Source organism: Ranitomeya variabilis, chromosome 5 (genome assembly GCF_051348905.1).
Source record: "Ranitomeya variabilis isolate aRanVar5 chromosome 5, aRanVar5.hap1, whole genome shotgun sequence".
NCBI lineage: Eukaryota > Metazoa > Chordata > Amphibia > Anura > Dendrobatidae > Ranitomeya > Ranitomeya variabilis.
In genome coordinates this window covers 678,932,778-678,950,837 of record NC_135236.1, presented here as the reverse complement: position 1 = coordinate 678,950,837, position 18,060 = coordinate 678,932,778, and the positions used below count along the sequence as shown (strand labels likewise).

At 49.2% G+C, this 18,060-nt stretch overlaps 1 protein-coding gene across 1 annotated transcript in view; it reads right to left on the bottom strand.

Annotated features, from left to right (window-relative positions):
* Window positions 1-414: 414 nt before the first annotated feature.
* LOC143777044 (potassium voltage-gated channel subfamily KQT member 1-like) overlaps window positions 415-18,060 on the bottom strand; it is a 32,295-nt gene continuing 14,649 nt past the window's right edge. Inside the window, exons 3-18 of the mRNA XM_077266961.1 lie at window positions 14,623-14,713; window positions 12,473-12,599; window positions 11,982-12,060; window positions 9,232-9,328; window positions 8,943-9,083; window positions 8,657-8,767; window positions 8,408-8,503; window positions 8,203-8,331; window positions 7,471-7,672; window positions 7,162-7,224; window positions 6,951-7,065; window positions 5,247-5,322; window positions 5,046-5,140; window positions 4,586-4,626; window positions 3,040-3,101; window positions 415-2,387 (exon numbers count right to left, since the gene is read on the bottom strand). Coding sequence (XP_077123076.1) covers window positions 2,229-2,387; window positions 3,040-3,101; window positions 4,586-4,626; window positions 5,046-5,140; window positions 5,247-5,322; window positions 6,951-7,065; window positions 7,162-7,224; window positions 7,471-7,672; window positions 8,203-8,331; window positions 8,408-8,503; window positions 8,657-8,767; window positions 8,943-9,083; window positions 9,232-9,328; window positions 11,982-12,060; window positions 12,473-12,599; window positions 14,623-14,713 — 1,684 coding nt within the window. The 3' untranslated portion in view covers window positions 415-2,228. The remainder of the gene's footprint in view (window positions 2,388-3,039; window positions 3,102-4,585; window positions 4,627-5,045; window positions 5,141-5,246; window positions 5,323-6,950; window positions 7,066-7,161; window positions 7,225-7,470; window positions 7,673-8,202; window positions 8,332-8,407; window positions 8,504-8,656; window positions 8,768-8,942; window positions 9,084-9,231; window positions 9,329-11,981; window positions 12,061-12,472; window positions 12,600-14,622; window positions 14,714-18,060) is intronic.

Genomic DNA, 18,060 nt, shown 5'->3' with positions numbered 1-18,060 from the left:
CACTTCTATCCTGTGCAGTGGCATTACAGCTGGGTATAAGATGGGCACCTGTAGTCTATTGGTAGTGTCGGGGGGGGGGGTTGTCAGGATAGACCTCCAAGAATGTGCCCCGGGGGACATCTGTGGCCACCTGAGTCTGTGCCATGGAAATGCCCAGCACACCATACAGCTACAAGTAATACAGAGCAGCTCACTGCTGGGAAGCCGGTGGTCCGTGGCCCACCCTTCCATCCTCTGTAATGCAGGACCCTTTAGGTCCACAAAGGGGATCGAGACCCCGACTGCCACCCATACACGACCCAAGGAGTCCTCAAGAGCTCTGCCATGTCATCCGACGGGAGGAATTGTGACATAGGACTGCAACCAGGACCACCCATGGACTACCTCCTCCCCACATACAATAAGACAATCATAGCTGTGTCTTCTATTCTTTAATTATTTCCAGTCAGGCTCATTTGCATACATTTACATATTTTCATCATTACGTTGGGAACCGATTTTTGCTTGCCTCGCCACACGGATGATGATGATGATGACGAGTCTCATACAGATACATAGTGGTAAGGGGTCAACAATGGGCGATATAAGGCAAATGGGTTCATAACCCCTTTCTCCACCAAAAATAGGGTGAAGAGGGGTCAATGTCTCACCCCGAGATCTATGGGCATAAAGTCTATTTAACACCAGAGTCTCAATGAGGGCAGGGGTCACGGTGATCTGTGCACAGGAGAACATGGGGAAGGGGCTGCGTCCTCCTGGAGAGGGAACACATACTGTAGTCCATGTATCATGGGTTGTTCAATGTTCTGAAGGTTCAGGTGCAAGAAAGACATTCATAACATAATATATAGATGCCCAGAAGAAGTCAAAGTGTCAAGGAGGAGGTGGCCATGGCCGGAGAATACAGGGCAGTTCTTGGTGATGGAAGTTCTCTTCCTGGAGATGGGAATGCTCTTCTTAGTAATGGTGCTTCTATTCTTGGTGATGGAGGCAAAAGGTCTGTTCCTTGTGATGAATGTCCTCCTCCTTAGGATGGAGGCTCTCTCTGACCGATCTAGAGGTTCACCATTTGAAGAAGGACTGTCTCTTGTTGGTTATGGAGGTTCCTGAAGCTTGGCGATTGTCTCCCTGGTAATGGAGGTTCTCTCCCCAATGATTGAGGTTCTCTTTCTAATAGAAATTCTCTTCCTGGTTTTGCAGGTTCCTAAAGAATTGAAGTTCTCCTGGTTATTGAGGCTTTTGAAGTTCAGAGGTTGTCCCTCTGGTGATGGAAGTTCTTCTCCTGGTGACACGGATTCTCCCCCTGGAGAATGGTTGTTCTCCCACTGGTGAATGGAAGACCTCGTCTTGGTGAATGGCAGTCCTTGCCCTGGTGAATGGAGGTCCTCCTGGGTTTGGTGTTTGCCATCTTGAGAGGTTCTCTTCCTTGTGATGGGGGATATCCCCCTAGTAATGGAGGTTCCTGAGGCTTGTAGATTCTCTTCAACGGTGATGGTGGTTGTCTTCCTAGTGACGGGGATATCCCCCAAGTAATGAAGGTTCATGAAGTTTTTAGATTCTCTTCAATGGTGATGGTTGTCTTTCTAGTGATGGCGGATTTCCCCCTAGTAATAGAGGTTTCTGGAGCTTGTAGATTCTCTTCCTAGTCTTGGGGGATCTCACCATAGTAATTCAGGTTCTCCTGGAGATGGAAGTTCTCTTCCTAGTGAAGGGGGTTCTTCCCTTGGTAATGGAGGTTCCTAGAGCTTATAGATTCCCTGAAATTGTGATGGTTGTCTTCCTAGTGACAGAGGATCTCCCCATGGTAATAGAGGTTCTCATGGAGATGGAGGTTCTCTCCCAAGTGAAGGGGGTTCTTCCCCTGGTAATGGAGTTCCTGAAGTTTGTAGTATATCTTTCCAGTGATGGAGGCTTCCCTCATAGTAGCTCTCAGTTCATATCTAGTCCATAGCGTTGGTCCTTCCCAACCACTGGATCCTGGCATCTTTCATGTGGCATCTCTTATGGAAGTCTATTGATTAGGTGAACATGTGGCACCACTTATGGGGTTGTGTGGCATCTCCACCTTGGTGCGTTTTGAGCTCTAGTTGACATGCAGAGCACTGAGCCAGTCCTAGGAAGCCACGTATGGAGCCCGGTGACATTTAGCACCTTCACAGCTACCCAGGTAACAGGTGATGATGGCCGCTTCAGTCTCTAGACCCTTGAAAGAGATAGACTATGGTTGCTCAGAACCGGCGGCTGGGAGTCGGGGAGCTGTTAGAGGGATGCAGCCGGTGAGGAGAGGGCGATGTGGGCTCTGAAGGCAACGCCTGGTCCTCCTCTAGCACCAACTGAGCCCGGAAGGCGCGGAGGATTTCATCCAACTTACGGTCCATCTGTGAAACCTGGACAGGGGAGGGCGACACAACAGGAGACTAATGAATGCATAGAAAGTAGACCACCAGGGTCACCCCATAACACTGGAGGAGACCCCATGATTGCTATGAAGGCCTGCTGACACTGCGCTGCCCGGGTGGTTACTGTGGGGGGTGATCTGGGGACAGGAGCCGCGGGGTGACGCGGGAACAATCCGCTGAGCTCATTGTATACGGGGGCTTCGTTCTGCTGGGCGTCTGGCTGATTCCTAGACACTCAGACAATACTCGCACTCAGCCCATCCAGCTGCCCGGCAATGCCAGACCTGCGTGGCACTGCCAAGTGAGAGGACCTCGTTCCAGCTCAGCAGCCAGCGAGACCCCACAATTACACACCCAAGTGGGTCTCTGTGCTCCCAGGAGCAAGAGGTAAATGGCGGGAGGGGGCCGAGGCGCTGAGGTCTACCCTCCATGTGCCAGGCTCGATCCTCAGCTGTATTATTCAGCCCTGGGAAAATGTTCCTCTGCCAGAGGAAGCGAGAACGGCGAAGGGTCCGAGGGGGGTCGCAGGCAACAAAAGGCTGAAGTACACGTTATATCACTAGTTAAAGGGAAATCGCTGAGACATCTCAGAGGATAACAGTGGAGGACCCCTTTAACAATGAGCAGGCAGATTTAGTACCTTGTCTTCCAGACGCATGAGCCTCGATCCCACCGTGTAGAAGCCCTTGTCCAGGCCCTTCTCTGCGGAGAAGATTAGAGAGGGGGATTACAGGGGGGAACCGCAAACCTGCGCCCGTCAGACTGACCGCAACGTAGCATCATGCAGGACCGGATGCTACAGCACTATACCGCAATGGGCACGGTATGGCGGTAGTCTGTGTATACACTGTATGGCGGTATTATGTGTGCACACTGTATGGCGGTACTCTGTATATACACTGTATGGCGGTACTCTGTGTATACACTGTATGGCGGTACTCTGTATATACACTGTATGGCGGTACTCTGTATATACACTGTATGGCGGTATTATGTGCACACTGTATGGCGGTACTCTGTATATACACTGTATGGCGGTATTATGTGCACACTGTATGGCGGTACTCTGTATATACACTGTATGGCGGTACTCTGTGTATGCACTGTATGGCGGTATTATGTGCACACTGTATGGCGGTACTCTGTATATACACTGTATGGCGGTACTCTGTGTATACACTGTATGGCGGTATTATGTACACACTGTATGGCGGTATTATGTACACACTGTATGGCAGTATTATGTGCACAGTGTATGGCAGTATTATGTACACAGTGTATGGCAGTATTATGTACACAGTGTATGGCAGTATTATGTACACAGTGTATGGCAGTATTATGTGCACAGTGTATGGCAGTATTATGTGCACAGTGTATGGCAGTATTATGTACACAGTGTATGGCAGTATTATGTGCACAGTGTATGGCAGTATTATGTACACAGTGTATGGCAGTATTATGTGCACAGTGTATGGCAGTATTATGTACACAGTGTATGGCGGTATTATGTGCACAGTGTATGGCAGTATTATGTACACAGTGTATGGCAGTATTATGTACACACTGTATGGCAGTATTATGTACACACTGTATGGCAGTATTATGTACACACTGTATGGCGGTATTATGTACACTGTATGGCAGTATTATGTACACAGTGTATGGCAGTATTATGTACACACTGTATGGCAGTATTATGTACACAGTGTATGGCAGTATTATGTACACACTGTATGGCAGTATTATGTACACACTGTATGGCGGTATTATGTACACTGTATGGCAGTATTATGTACACAGTGTATGGCAGTATTATGAACACAGTGTATGGCAGTATTATGTGCACAGTGTATGGCAGTATTATGTACACAGTGTATGGCGGTATTATGTACACACTGTATGGCAGTATTATGTGCACACTGTATGGCAGTATTATGTGCGATATAACTTTCTATTAGGACATTTCTTTTCTCTGGAGCCTTTTCTTTTTGTCTTTGTTAGATATTCTTGGTCCAGATGTAAATCCTTTATTCTGCATGGGGCCTGTGTACATTGCACAGTTGTATGGCACCATTACTCAGTAGAGGGGCCCTGGGGCCCCTGTAGAGTTTGAGTCATCCCCGACCTGTGCCCCCTGTGATGGTTACCGCAGTGCTTTCCCAGCTACATGGCAGTCAGGACGGTACCTGGCAGGAAGAGGCCCGGCTTCCCCAGGGAATGGTCCAGTCTGTGAAGAGAAGGATAAGGATGAGTGCGACTAACGGCAGCGAGCGGCCGCGGGAGATCCATTCCGCCACATCGTGCATCCGGCGCCGCTGATCTCCGCAGGACAGGGAGGCGAGGACACGGTACAGGTCAGTATGGAAGGACAGGGCCACAACCTTACAATGTACGCTCTGGTTCACATTCACACAACAGAGAAGATCTCAGCTTGAACTTCTCACAGCTGAGGGATTGTTACAATTGCATCCAGGCTGGTAATCTCCAGAATGATACAATGGATCCGTACCGAGATAACGTCATAAATGACCCCCGATGTGTCAGATCACCAAGGGTCGTCTCAACTGGATACAACTGTGACAAACAAGCAGCTGTGAGAAGTATCCGGAGCGCGCAGGCCGAGCTGCGGACAGACTAAGCCTTCACCTCCTCTGCAGCTCCTTGATCCGCACCATCATGTTCAGGTGTCCCTGGGAATACTGCTCGATCACGTCCCGGACGTCGTACGGTTTCCGAGCTTGCTGGGAGCGTGGGAAGAAAAGGGACCAGAGAGGAAAGTGTCAGGGCTGCGGCGGGCGGTGCACGGTCTGGCGGTATATAACACTTACACCGCGCTCCGTTTCGTACCTGGAATTTCCTGCGGGCAACAAAGTACTGCATGCGGCGGGTAACCTTCACTGCCGTCCGATGCGCATCTGTCAGTCTGCAACACAATAACACACGCTGGAGAAATTGTGGGGGTAGTAGTACTGCTGCCGGTTGTGGTAGTACAGGTGGGAGTGATGGGGGTTAGTACTAATGGCGGTGGTATAACCAGTGAGGGATGGGGAAGGATCCGAGGTCACTACTGCGGCATTACGGATATTTCTTATGGCAACGGAAATAACAGGAGAAGAGTGCTGCAGCACAGACACACAGCTGAGTATCGCAGCACAGACACACAGGAGAGTGCTGCAGCACAGACACATATCTAAGTGACGCAGCACAGACACACAGCTGAGAGCTGCAATACAGACACACAGGAGAGTGCTGCAGCACAGACACACAGCTGAGTACAGCAGCACAGACACACAGGAGAGTGCCACAGCACAGACACACAAGAGAGTAAAGCAGCACAGACACACAGCTAAGTATTACAGCATAGACACACAGAAAAGTGCTGCAGCACCAGCACAGACACACAGCTGAGTGCGGCAGCACAGACACACAGCTGAGTGCCGCAGCACAGACACACAGCTGAGTGCCGCAGCACAGACACCACTAGGGAAGACTTGATTGGAATCAGTAGGAATAGGCGCCCCCTTCTGTCAGGCCTGAATGGATTCTAGGCCACTATATTCAATTCAGCAGAATGGGGGAGGGGAACATCAGAAGGTTGAAACAGTAAATGAAGGCCACGCAGAGGCTGCATGCACACTCGGAGCACGCTCACACTGCAACCACAGGAGCTCAGGTATAAAAGCGGATTCCTCACGTCTGTCTCCAAGTCCTTTTATAAATCCCTGAACTCCGGCACCTCCCAGAATAATTTGGGCTTTACCCTCCGCCATCTCAGTTAGCTGTCAGTAAATTAAAAAGTCCCCAAACACACCGCTCCTGCTCACACAGCTAAACTTCGCTGCAATGTGTTAGTAGCAGCAGTAGCCCAGGATAGGAGAGAAATGTGTGCCCCATCTGCAATTGTAACAAACCCTCAGCTGTGCTGGCAGAACGACGTTACAGTAAGATTTCAGCCTTTGGATGGGAAAATAATAATAAAAAAAGTCTCATTCACTGACAGCAAGGATGAAACCCGAGAAAACATCGCTACGGAGTTCCACTTTTATACCTCGTCTTCCTGCGCAGACCCTCACCTGCTCATAGCGCTGCCGGGGGGGATAAAGAACAGCGATTACACGGGGCGGGCGTCAGACGGTGCAGACGTATGTACTCAGGGGTCACAAAGCAGAAGGCGCCGGATGCTCAGGAACAGCGCCTCTCATGTCCTTGTGGCTGGATGTGGAACTGCAGCTTAGCGGTGTTCACTTCAGCTGCAGTACCTGGAACGGCCACATGGACATCAGCGGCGCCGATTCTGAAAAAAAGTAGCTGACCCTCATTTCTAAAGCATAAATGACAGCTCTTCCCCCCCCTCTCGCAGCAAACAGTGAGAGCTGCTGCAGCTGCAGCTCCCTCCTCTCCCTCCGCTGTTTTTTTGATGGATGTTTTTTAGCGTCGGAGGCGTTTTCTGCGCACAGGTGGGAGTATAATATACCCCGTCACATGCGGCTTCTGCTTGGCGCCCCCTTTTACAGATACCGGTGGCAGATTAACCCCCTCCCTCCTCCTTACTGGGATATCTCGGTCACGGCTGGCAGGGAGCTCTCCTCGCTCATGGCGTCCATGTCGTCAGTGTAGCTGTTAGACCTGGAAATATCCGGCAGGGATCCGTCCGCTCGACCCCTCCCTGTAGAGAAATGAAGGATTACTCCAATTACAGACAAAGCTGCGAACAATATTCTTCCGCTTCTTGTTGGAATTTTTCGGTTTTCATGCACTATACCTTGTACTGAGGAGCTAAGAGACGTGCAGATAGAGAGGGTAGACCAGGACCTACAGCGACCTGCTACAGAGAGGAAGAGACAGAGAAGGTGACAGAGACGCCGGGAAATGTCACCGAGCACGAGACATCGGAGACGTGCACAGAACTATGGAAGGAGCCATGCATAACTAGGCTGCATTACCAACAATGGCCACTAGGTGTCGCCATCCACATGCTTATAGCTGATAAAGGGGAAATACAAAGGGACAGCACATGCCCAGCATTACATTCTTTGGATAACATTCAATGTAGCCGATGTCTGCCCCCTACCTGCCGGCCCCTGAAAGTTCATGTCTCTGTTCTCGCCCTCCGTATGATGATAGGTGATGTGAGGCACAGACAGCGCATTTTCAGGGGAGAAGACTCGGGGCCCCCGTGCTACAGGCGAAAGGCATAGCGGGGCTAGTGAAGGACTTGTGGGGGTGACAAGGGCCTCGTGTACAGACTTGGTCTTCTTCTTACTTCTTCTGTTCTGGGGGAAGAGGAAGGAATTTCAGTCATCAAATTTATAAAGCCACCACTAGAGGGAGCTCACTACATACAGATTTATACAGTCACCACTAGAGGGAGCTCACTACATAGATTTACACAGTCACCACTAGAGGGAGCTCATTACATACAGATTTATACAGCCACCACTAGAGGGAGCTCACTACATACAGATTTATACAGCCACCACTAGAGGGAGCTCACTACATACAGATTTATACAGCCACCACTAGAGGGAGCTCACTACATACAGATTTATACAGCCACCACTAGAGGGAGCTCACTACATACAGATTAATACAGCCACCACTAGAGGGAGCTCACTACATACAGATTTATACAGTCACCACTAGGGGAGCTCACTACATACAGATTTTTACACCTCCCCTTGCTTGCATGCTATAATACATTTGCACTCAGTGAGCGTCCCCTAGAGGAGGTATAAAGATTATCACCAGTGAATTTGTTCTAAATAACTTGGGTAGGATTGAAAACTGTCAGGAATGCCCAGACCTGTCTCCGTGTGCCCGGGCTGAGTGGCGCCGATGCTGTCTTGCTTCCCTGTTCTGGGGGGGTCAGGTAGATTTTCCATGTGGCGGTGGAGCTGTAGGACTTCTCAGCGGCATAGCACCTCCAGAGGGTCTGCACAGGAGACAGCGAGACAGGTAAAGTGATATTGAGGACCCGCCGTTCCCCCACCACCACCAAAGACCCCTACCTGGATCAGTGACGCCGCCGCTGGGATCTGTCTGTTGAAATGTTTCTGCCTTTGCTTCTGTTGAACCTTCAGAGCAAAACCGGAGCCCAAAATCCCCTATGAGATGAAATAAAAGGTGGTTTAGAGAACGCTTCAAGCTCTGCTTGCTGTCAGTGAATGGAATTTGGAAACCTAATACTTCTCACATCTGAGAATTTGTTACAGTGTATCAGTGCAGGAAAAACGAGAAGCAATATGGACATTACTCACCGCTGGAAGAGCAAAGAACGATATGGCAAAGACGGAGAAGCAGGAAGCGATGGTTTTCCCGATCCAGGTCTGCGGGACTTTATCTCCATATCCTATGGTTGTCACTGTGACCTGTGCAAGGGAGACTAAGCCGGGTCATACGGCGGGGTACAGGGCGGAACAACGTCTCTATGGAAACTGTACGGATACAGTTCCCATATACTTTCTGCAGAGGGCAGCAGAGAATGCCGCTTTGGCTGTGACTAGAGAAGATGTGTAGAATATCAGCAGACGGGGTCATACTCACCACTCCCCACCAGAGGGCGTCAGCGTAGCTGGAGAATCCGGTCCTCCCTTCCTCATCTACAGCGTCTTTTTCGGCCAAGTAGACGAAGTACGAGGAGAAGATCAGCCCCAAGAACCCGATGTACAGCGTGGTGATCAGCTCCTGGGGGCGGCAGGAGAGCAAGAAGAGGGGACAGAGTGAGATCTCAGCTGAAGACAGAGAAATGCTCATTATTACAGGGCGGCCATTGCCCCGAGGGTGAAAATAAGGGCCGAAACGGAGGACGGTGTCAGCTGGGATATGCCCTCACCTGGCGGTGGATGAACACGACAGATCCTAGAAGTCTCCACGTTCCCCCCTGTCGATCTACATGTAGCATGCGGAGGATCTGCAGGAACCGGATCCCTCTAATGACAGAAGAAAGAATAAGTTACATCCTGTATTATACTCCAGAGCTGCACTCACTATGCTGCTGGTGCAGTCACTGTGTACATACATTACATTACTGATCCTGAGTTACATCCTGTATTATACTCCAGAGCTGCACTCACTATTCTGCTGGTGCAGTCACTGTGTACATACATTACATTACTGATCCTGAGTTACATCCTGTATTATACCCCAGAGCTGCACTCACTATTCTGCTGGTGCAGTCACTGTGTACATACATTACATTACTGATCCTGAGTTACATCCTGTATTATACTCCAGAGCTGCACTCACTATTCTGCTGGTGCAGTCACTGTGTACATACATTACATTACTGATCCTGAGTTACATCCTGTATTATACCCCAGAGCTGCACTCACTATTCTGCTGGTGCAGTCACTGTGTACATACATTACATTACTGATCCTGAATTACCTCCTGTATTATACTCCAGAGCTGCACTCACTATTCTGCTGGTGCAGTCACTGTGTACATACATTACATTACTGATCCTGAGTTACATCCTGTTTTATACTCCCAGAGCTGCACTCACTATTCTGCTGGTGCAGTCACTGTGTACATACATTACATTACTGATCCAGAGTTACATCCTGTATTATACCCCAGAGCTGCACTCACTATTCTGCTGGTGCAGTCACTGTGTACATACATTACATTACTGATCCTGAGTTACATCCTGTATTATACTCCAGAGCTGCACTCACTATTCTGCTGGTGCAGTCACTGTGTACATACATTACATTACTGATCCTGAGTTACATCCTGTTTTATACTCCCAGAGCTGCACTCACTATTCTGCTGGTGCAGTCACTGTGTACATACATTACTGATACTGAGTTACATCCTGTATTATACACCAGAGCTGCACTCACTATTCTGCTGGTGCAGTCACTGTGTACATACATTACATTACTGATCCAGAGTTACATCCTGTATTATACCCCAGAGCTGCACTCACTATTCTGCTGGTGCAGTCACTGTGTACATACATTACATTACTGATCCTGAGTTACCTCCTGTATTATACCCCAGAGCTGCACTCACTATTCTGCTGGTGCAGTCACTGCGTACATACATTACATTACTGATCCTGAGTTACCTCCTTTATTATACCCCAGAGCTGCACTCACTATTCTGCTGGAGCAGTCACTGTGTACATACATTACATTACTGATCCGGAGTTACCTCCTTTATTATACCCCAGAGCTGCACTCACTATTCTGCTGGTGCAGTCACTGTGTACAGACATTACATTACTGATCCTGAGTTACATCCTGTATTATACTCCAGAGCTGCACTCACTATTCTGCTGGTGCAGTCACTGTGTACATACATTACATTACTGATCCTGAGTTACATCCTGTATCATACCCCAGAGCTGCACTCACTATTCTGCTGGTGCAGTCACTGTGTACATACATTACTGATCCTGAGTTACATCCTGTATTATACTCCAGAGCTGCACTCACTATTCTGCTGGTGCAGTCACTGTGTACATACATTACATTACTGATCCTGAGTTACATCCTGTATTATACCCCAGAGCTGCACTCAGTATTCTGCTGGTGCAGTCACTGTGTACATACATTACATTACTGATCCTGAGTTACATCCTGTATTATACCCCAGAGCTGCACTCAGTATTCTGCTGGTGCAGTCACTGTGTACATACATTACATTACTGATCCTGAGTTACCTCCTGTATTATACCCCAGAGCTGCACTCACTATTCTGCTGGTGTAGTCACTGTGTACATTACATTACTGATCCTGAGTTACATCCTGTATTATACTCCAGAGCTGCACTCACTATTCTGCTGGTGCAGTCACTGTGTACATACATTACATTACTGATCCTGAGTTACATCCTGTATTATACCCCAGAGCTGCACTCACTATTCTGCTGGTGCAGTCACTGTGTACATACATTACTGATCCTGAGTTACATCCTGTATTATACCCCAGAGCTGCACTCACTATACTGCTGGTGCAGTCACTGTGCACATACATTACATTACTGATCCTGAGTTACATCCTGTATTATACTCCAGAGCTGCACTCACTATTCTGCTGGTGCAGTCACTGTGTACATACATTACATTATTGATCCTGAGTTACATCCTGTATTATACCTCAGAGCTGCACTCACTATTCTGCTGGTGCAGTCACTGTGTACATACATTACTGATCCTGAGTTACATCCTGTATTATACTCCAGAGCTGCACTCACTATTCTGCTGGTGCAGTCACTGTGTACATACATTACATTATTGATCCTGAGTTACATCCTGTATTATACCCCAGAGCTGCACTCACTATTCTGCTGGTGCAGTCACTGTGTACATACATTACATTACTGATCCTGAGTTACATCCTGTATCATACCCCAGAGCTGCACTCACTATTCTGCTGGTGCAGTCACTGTGTACATACATTACTGATCCTGAGTTACCTCCTGTATTATACTCCAGAGCTGCACTCACTATTCTGCTGGTGCAGTCACTGTGTACATACATTACATTACTGATTCTGAGTTACATCCTGTATTATCCTCCAGAGCTGCACTCACTATTCCGCTGTGTGACTCCTGGAGCCCAATAAACTCACCAACCTAATGGCAGACGTGGCGAAGACCTGGCCGTTGGAGCCCACGCTGAGGACAATGATGGAGGCGATGACCACAATGAGATCTGGAGGAGAAGAGAGACGATTTCTGGTCTCACGTTTTGATAAATGGAGCTGGAGGTCGGGTGATATCGGGGCGGGGGGGGGGGGAAGGGGAGAAGCCTCAGGATTGGGGACCCTGGTGTTGGCTCCCTTGACTCCTGGCACCTTCCCTCAATTTATACTATGTGGGGCACATATAATAGCGGGGTCTTACGTGGCTGAGGAGCTAATCTGCCGTCCGTGGCCCCGGGACCCCGCTGTTGCTGCTGCCTCTACACCGATGGGAGACCCCAGACCGCAGAGTGTCACCAAAACCAACGTACTCAGCGGATCCATCAGCGCCATCTGCCTCCTTCCCAACTCATCTGCCTGATGGGCGACTCGTGTGACCTGGTGACCCTATAGCCAGACGGTATATCCAACATGGCCGCTCACCAATTATAGAGATGGGCTTCCGGGCAAAACGTATCCGCCCCTTGAAGCCGACGTATTTACTGCGACAGCCGGCCGACCACAGCCGCACCAGGTACTCGGCACCGAAGAAGACCACCAGGACAATCTCCTACACGACAAAAATGGTTAAAGAGACCATCAGGGGCGCTGTGCCAATACAAGCTCTGGGGCTGACAACCTTTATTAGCATGGCGGACATTATCCTCTTCCCAATATATCAAATTCGTGTATGGGACGGGCACAGGAGCTGCGCTGCACGCCTGTAACAGCAGAGATCAGAGCAGCTCCGGTCACCGACAACTGCCTGTAACAGCAGAGATCAGAGCAGCTCCGACCACCGACACCTGCCTGTAACAGCCGAGATCAGAGCAGCTCCGACCACCGACACCTGCCTGCAACAGCAAAGATCAGAGCAGCCCAGATCACCGACACCTGCCTGTAACAGCAGAGATCAGAGCAGCTCCGGTCACCGACAACTGCCTGTAACAGCAGAGATCAGAGCAGCTCCGACCACCGACACCTGCCTGTAACAGCCGAGATCAGAGCAGCTCCGACCACCGACACCTGCCTGCAACAGCAAAGATCAGAGCAGCCCAGATCACCGACACCTGCCTGTAACAGCAGAGATCAGAGCAGCTCCGGTCACCGACAACTGCCTGTAACAGCAGAGATCAGAGCAGCTCCGACCACCGACACCTGCCTGTAACAGCCAAGATCAGAGCAGCTCCGACCACCGACACCTGCCTGCAACAGCAAAGATCAGAGCAGCCCAGATCACCGACACCTGCCTGTAACAGCAGAGATCAGAGCAGCTCCGGTCACCGACACCTGCCTGAAACAGCAAAGATCAGAGCAGCCCAGATCACCGACACCTGCCTGTAACAGCCGAGATCAGAGCAGCTCCGGTCACCGACACCTGCCTGTAACAGCAAAGATCAGAGCAGCTCCGACCACCGACACCTGCCTGTAACAGCAAAGATCAGAGCAGCTCCGACCACCGACACCTGCCTGTAACAGCAGAGATCAGAGCAGCTCCGACCACCGACACCTGCATGTAACAGCAGAGATCAGAGCAGCTCCAACCACCGACACCTGCCTGTAACAGCAGAGATCAGAGCAGCTCCGACCACCGACGCCTGTAACAGCCGAGATCAGAGCAGCTCCGACCACCGACGCCTGTAACAGCCGAGATCAGAGCAGCTCCGACCACAGACACCTGCCTGCAACAGCAAAGATCAGAGCAGCCCAGATCACCGACACCTGCCTGTAACAGCAGAGATCAGAGCAGCTCCGGTCACCGACACCTGCCTGTAACAGCAAAGATCAGAGCAGCCCAGATCACCGACACCTGCCTGTAAGAGCTGAGATCAAAGCAGCTCCGATCACCGACACCTGCCTGTAACAGCCGAGATCAGAGCAGCTCCGACCACCGACACCTGCCTGTAACAGCAGAGATCAGAGCAGCTCCGATCACAGACAGCTGCCTGTAACAGCCGAGATCAGAGCAGCTCCGATCACCGACACCTGCTGGTAACAATGTCTAATCGCTGCTGTGTAGCCCATTAAATGTCACTGTTGATCTCTGACGGGGGCATATAAGGACGTGACCTGGGTGTCGCATAGTTTTGAGAATCTATCAGGATCTCGGCAGCGCAATCTCAAGGTGTTAATAGATAACTTTGGAATGACCCCCACGGCTGCCAGGTCGGTACCCGGTGAGCTCCAGTCTCAGCGCAGGCGATTATTTCTCTTTCTACACTGCAGCACTGAGGTCGTGCAGTGCACAGAACAAGCCATCAGACACCTGCATGTCCTCAAAGGGACCGAAAAATAAAGAAAAAAAAATTGAATTTTTTTTAAGACTAATATATAAAACTTTGTATCAGCGCACTTTACAAATTTAATGACACTGTGAAAAAAAAAAATAAAACACATTCGCCAAAATGAAAAAAATATAAAATATAAAAAATATAAAATATAAAGAGCGATCTGTGAAAATATAAAATCATTCATCACGTACGGAGAACACCACAAAGCAAAACATCGAAAGGAGGTTTTCATGTCAGTCCCAATCTCTATACAAACGGGAATTACCGGGCAGCCTGGGAGTTGTAGTGCTTCTTGCTACTCACCATCCAGAATAGAGTCCCAGTGGCAAATTCAGAGTAATGTTCAATGGTGGACAGGACGCTGAAGATCAGACAGATGAGGACGAGGAGGAACCTGCGCGACACAAGCGACAACGGTTATTATGTGTCTGGGGCTGAAAGAGACGGCGGAACCCAAGAATGACGGGTGTCGTGTACTACAACTCCCATCATGCACAGCGCACTGTCAATCATCTCTACAGAGGCTCAGCGGCATCGAAATATTGAACAGCATCACCCACCCCGATGGGAGAGAGCGTCCGTGTATCTAATCCTCTCCTGTGTGATACTGTCTGCTGAGCAGTGTATCTAATCCTCTCCTGTGTGATGCTGTCTGCTGAGCCGTGTATCTAATCTTATCCTGTGTAATACTGTCTGCTGAGCTGTGTATCTAATCCTCTCCTGTGCGATACTGACTGCTGAACCGTGTATCTAATCCTATCCTGTGTGATACTGTCTGCTGAGCCGTGTATCTAATCCTATCCTGTGTGATACTGTCTGCTGAGCCGTGTATCTAATCCTCTCCTGTGCGATACTGACTGCTGAACCGTGTATCTAATCCTATCCTGTGTGATACTGTCTGCTGAGCCGTGTATCTAATCCTATCCTGTGTGATACTGTCTGCTGAGCTGTGTATCTAATCCTCTCCTGTGCGATACTGACTGCTGAACCGTGTATCTAATCCTATCCTGTGTGATACTGTCTGCTGAGCCGTGTATCTAATCCTCTCCTGTGTGATACTCTGCTGAGCTGTGTATCTAATCCTATCCTGTGTGATACTGTCTGCTGAGCCGTGTATCTAATCCTCTCCTGTGTGATACTCTGCTGAGCCGTGTATCTAATCCTATCCTGTGTGATACTGTCTGCTGAGCAGTGTATCTAATCCTCTCCTGTGTGATACTGTCTGCTGAGCCGTGTATCTAATCCTCTCCTGTGTGATGCTGTCTGCTGAGCCGTGTATCTAATCTTATCCTGTGTAATACTGTCTGCTGAGCTGTGTATCTAACCCTATCCTGTGTGATACTGACTGCTGAACCGTGTATCTAATCCTATCCTGTGTGATACTGACTGCTGAGCCGTGTATCTAATCCTATCCTGTGTAATACTGTCTGCTGAGCCGTGTATCTATTCCTCTCCTGTGTGATACGGACTGCTGAGCCGTGTATCTAATCCTATCCTGTGTGATACTGACTGCTGAGCCGTTTATCTAATCCTCTCCTGTGTGATACTGACTGCTGAGCCGTTTATCTAATCCTCTCCTGTGTGATACTGACTGCTGAGCCGTGTATCTAATCCTCTCCTGTGTGATACTGTCTGCTGAGCCATGTATCTAATCCTCTCCTGTGTGATACTGACTGCTGAGCCGTGTATCTAATCCTCTCCTGTGTGATACTGTCTGCTGAGCCATGTATCTAATCCTCTCCTGTGTGATACTGTCTGCTGAGCCGTGTATCTATTCCTCTCCTGTGTGATACTGACTGCTGAGCCGTGTATCTAATCCTCTCCTGTGTGATACTGTCTGCTGAGCCATGTATCTAATCCTCTCCTGTGTGATACTGTCTGCTGAGCCGTGTATCTAATCCTATCCTGTGTGATACTGACTGCTGAGCCGTGTATCTAATCCTCTCCTGTGTGATACTGACTGCTGAGCCGTGTATCTAATCCTCTCCTGTGTGATACTGACTGCTGAGCCGTGTATCTATTCCTCTCCTGTGTGATACTGACTGCTGAGCCGTGTATCTAATCCTATCCTGTGTGATACTGACTGCTGAGCCGTGTATCTAATCCTCTCCTGTGTGATACTGTCTGCTGAGCTGTGCATCTAATCCTATCCTGTGTGATACTGTCTGCTGAGCTGTGTATCTAATCCTCTCCTGTGTGATACTGACTGCTGAGCTGTGTATCTGATCCTATCCTGTGTGATACTGACTGCTGAGCTGTGTATCTAATCCTCTCCTGTGTGATACTTACTGCTGAGCCGTGTATCTAATCCTCTCCTGTGTGATACTGTCTGCTGAGCCGTGTATTTAATTCTATCCCGTGTGATACTGTCTGCTGAGCTGTGTATCTAATCCTCTCCTGTGTGATAATGTCTGCTGAGCCGTGTATCTAATCCTTTCCTGTGTGATACTGACTGATGAGCCGTGTAGCTAATCCTCTCCTGTGTGATACTGTCTGCTGAGCCGTGTATCTAATCCTCTCCTGTGATACTAACTGCTGAGCCGTGTATCTAATCTTATCCTGTGTGATACTGTCTGTTGAGCCGTGTATCTAATCCTATCCTGTGTGATACTGTCTGCTGAGCCGTGTATCTAGTCCTCTCCTGTGTGATACTGTCTGTTCAGCTGTGTATCTAATCCTCTCCTGTGTGATACTGACAGCTGAGCCGTGTATCTAATCCCCTCCTGTGTGATACTGTCTGCTGAGCTGTGTATCTAATCCTATCCTGTGTGATACTGTCTGCTGAGCCGTGTATCTAATCCTATCCTGTGTGATACTGTCTGCTGAGCCATGTATCTAATCCTATCCTATGTGATACTGACTGCTGAGCCGTGTACCTAATCCTCTCCTGTGTGATACTGACTGCTGAGCCGTGTACCTAATCCTCCCCTGTGTGATACTGACTGCTGAGCTGTGTATCTAATCCTCTCCTGTGTGATACTGTCTATGATAACCACCATACACAGAGAGGCAGTTGCCCCTAACAACCAATCATATCTCTTCTTTTATTTTCAAAATTGCTTAGGAGAAATGAAAGCTGCAATCTGATTGGTTGCTATGGGTAACAGCTTCACCTGAGGCCTACTATGGCTGGTTATATTACCGCCATCCCTGGAAGACAATGAATATCGGGAAACTGATGAGTAATCATCTCTGGGGGGCACGAGTCCTCCCTGGCGAGACCCCCGTGTAGTGAACTCCTATTATCAGGGAGTCCCCATTGGTCAGAAGAGAAGTAATTAAAATAAACTGAATTATTGATTGGCAGATGACTAACGGCTGGAGTAGTTAACCCCCGCAACGCTGAGCTGTGTAATGAGCCCCCGAGGGCGTCGCGTGCAGCTGGTGAATGGAGCGCTGTCACAGGAGAGCGGGAATCCGGACACATAAATTAATGAGAGGAGAACTGGGAACACTGGAAACAGCAGCACGACACAAGATGGCGGCAGGCGCCAGGGCAAAGAGGGGCGCAAGGGCCAACACTACACTAAGGGCACCAAGTGACAGGAGCGCAGATAGGGTATATGGGTACAGGAGAACATTAGAGGGGCACAGGTAGGGTATATGGGTACAGGAGTACATTAGAGGGGCACAGGTAGGGTATATGGGTACAGGAGAACATTAGAGGGGCACAGGTAGGGTATATGGGTACAGGAGTACATTAGAGGGGCACAGGTAGGGTATATGGGTACAGGAGAACAT